The sequence below is a fragment of the Otolemur garnettii genome, unplaced genomic scaffold, assembly GCF_000181295.1.
Source record: "Otolemur garnettii isolate 467f Iridium unplaced genomic scaffold, OtoGar3 scaffold00058, whole genome shotgun sequence".
Lineage (NCBI taxonomy): Eukaryota > Metazoa > Chordata > Mammalia > Primates > Galagidae > Otolemur > Otolemur garnettii.
In genome coordinates, this window is record NW_003852453.1 from 1,355,091 (window position 1) to 1,355,810 (window position 720).

At 56.9% G+C, this 720-nt stretch overlaps 1 protein-coding gene across 1 annotated transcript in view; it reads right to left on the minus strand.

Annotated features, from left to right (window-relative positions):
• Positions 1 to 720, minus strand: part of ABCC12 (ATP binding cassette subfamily C member 12) — a 55,502-nt gene that overhangs the window by 18,602 nt on the left and 36,180 nt on the right. The window contains exon 21 of the mRNA XM_023514777.1: positions 171 to 308. Within this exon, the coding sequence (XP_023370545.1) occupies positions 171 to 308 (138 nt within the window). The remainder of the gene's footprint in view (positions 1 to 170; positions 309 to 720) is intronic.

The window sequence follows — 720 nt, forward strand, 5'->3', positions numbered from 1 at the left end:
TGGGCATCACAGACCCACGTGCTGACCAGCACAGGCCCTGGGCATCACAGACCCACGTGCTGACCAGCACAGGCCCTGGGCATCACAGACCCACGCACTAACCAGCACAGGCCCTGGGCATCACAGACCCACCCCCCCGACCGGCACAGCCCGGCGTGGTGCACACCCACCTGCTGACGCAGTCTGCCTGCTTGTCGTAGGTGTGGATGATGCCCAGGCCCTGCATGGAGGAAGTGATATGGGAAAACCAGGGCGAGCGGCTGATATTCTCCACCTTCTTCAGCTCCTGGACCCCTCTGTGGAAAATACTGCAGGAAAATAGAAAAGGGTCTCGGTCACACGGAGCAGGAGGGCCATGTGCTGGGGGTGCCCCACTCCGGGGCGGGTGTCTGACAGCTGCAGGCTCCTCCACCTGCTCTAGGTTCTAAGGCTTCTTGGCAAGAATGACTCATGGCACAAGGTGTGACTCTACTGTTCAAAGACCAGGAGTTCTCACAAGCCAGCCACTTTCTGATGCCCAACCACAGAAAAAGTGATCTGTCCTAACTCAGGGAAAAAAACTGTGTGTCTGCTACCAACGTGGGGACTCCCTAAAGGTATTTTGAATATAATTTTGAATGAATGTCATTACAGCCTCAGGAGCTGATTTAAAACCAGCCCCCCACAGGATGCAGCTGCCCTCCCCATGGAGGCCCCAGGAGTCCTGGAGAGCAAGAGCCC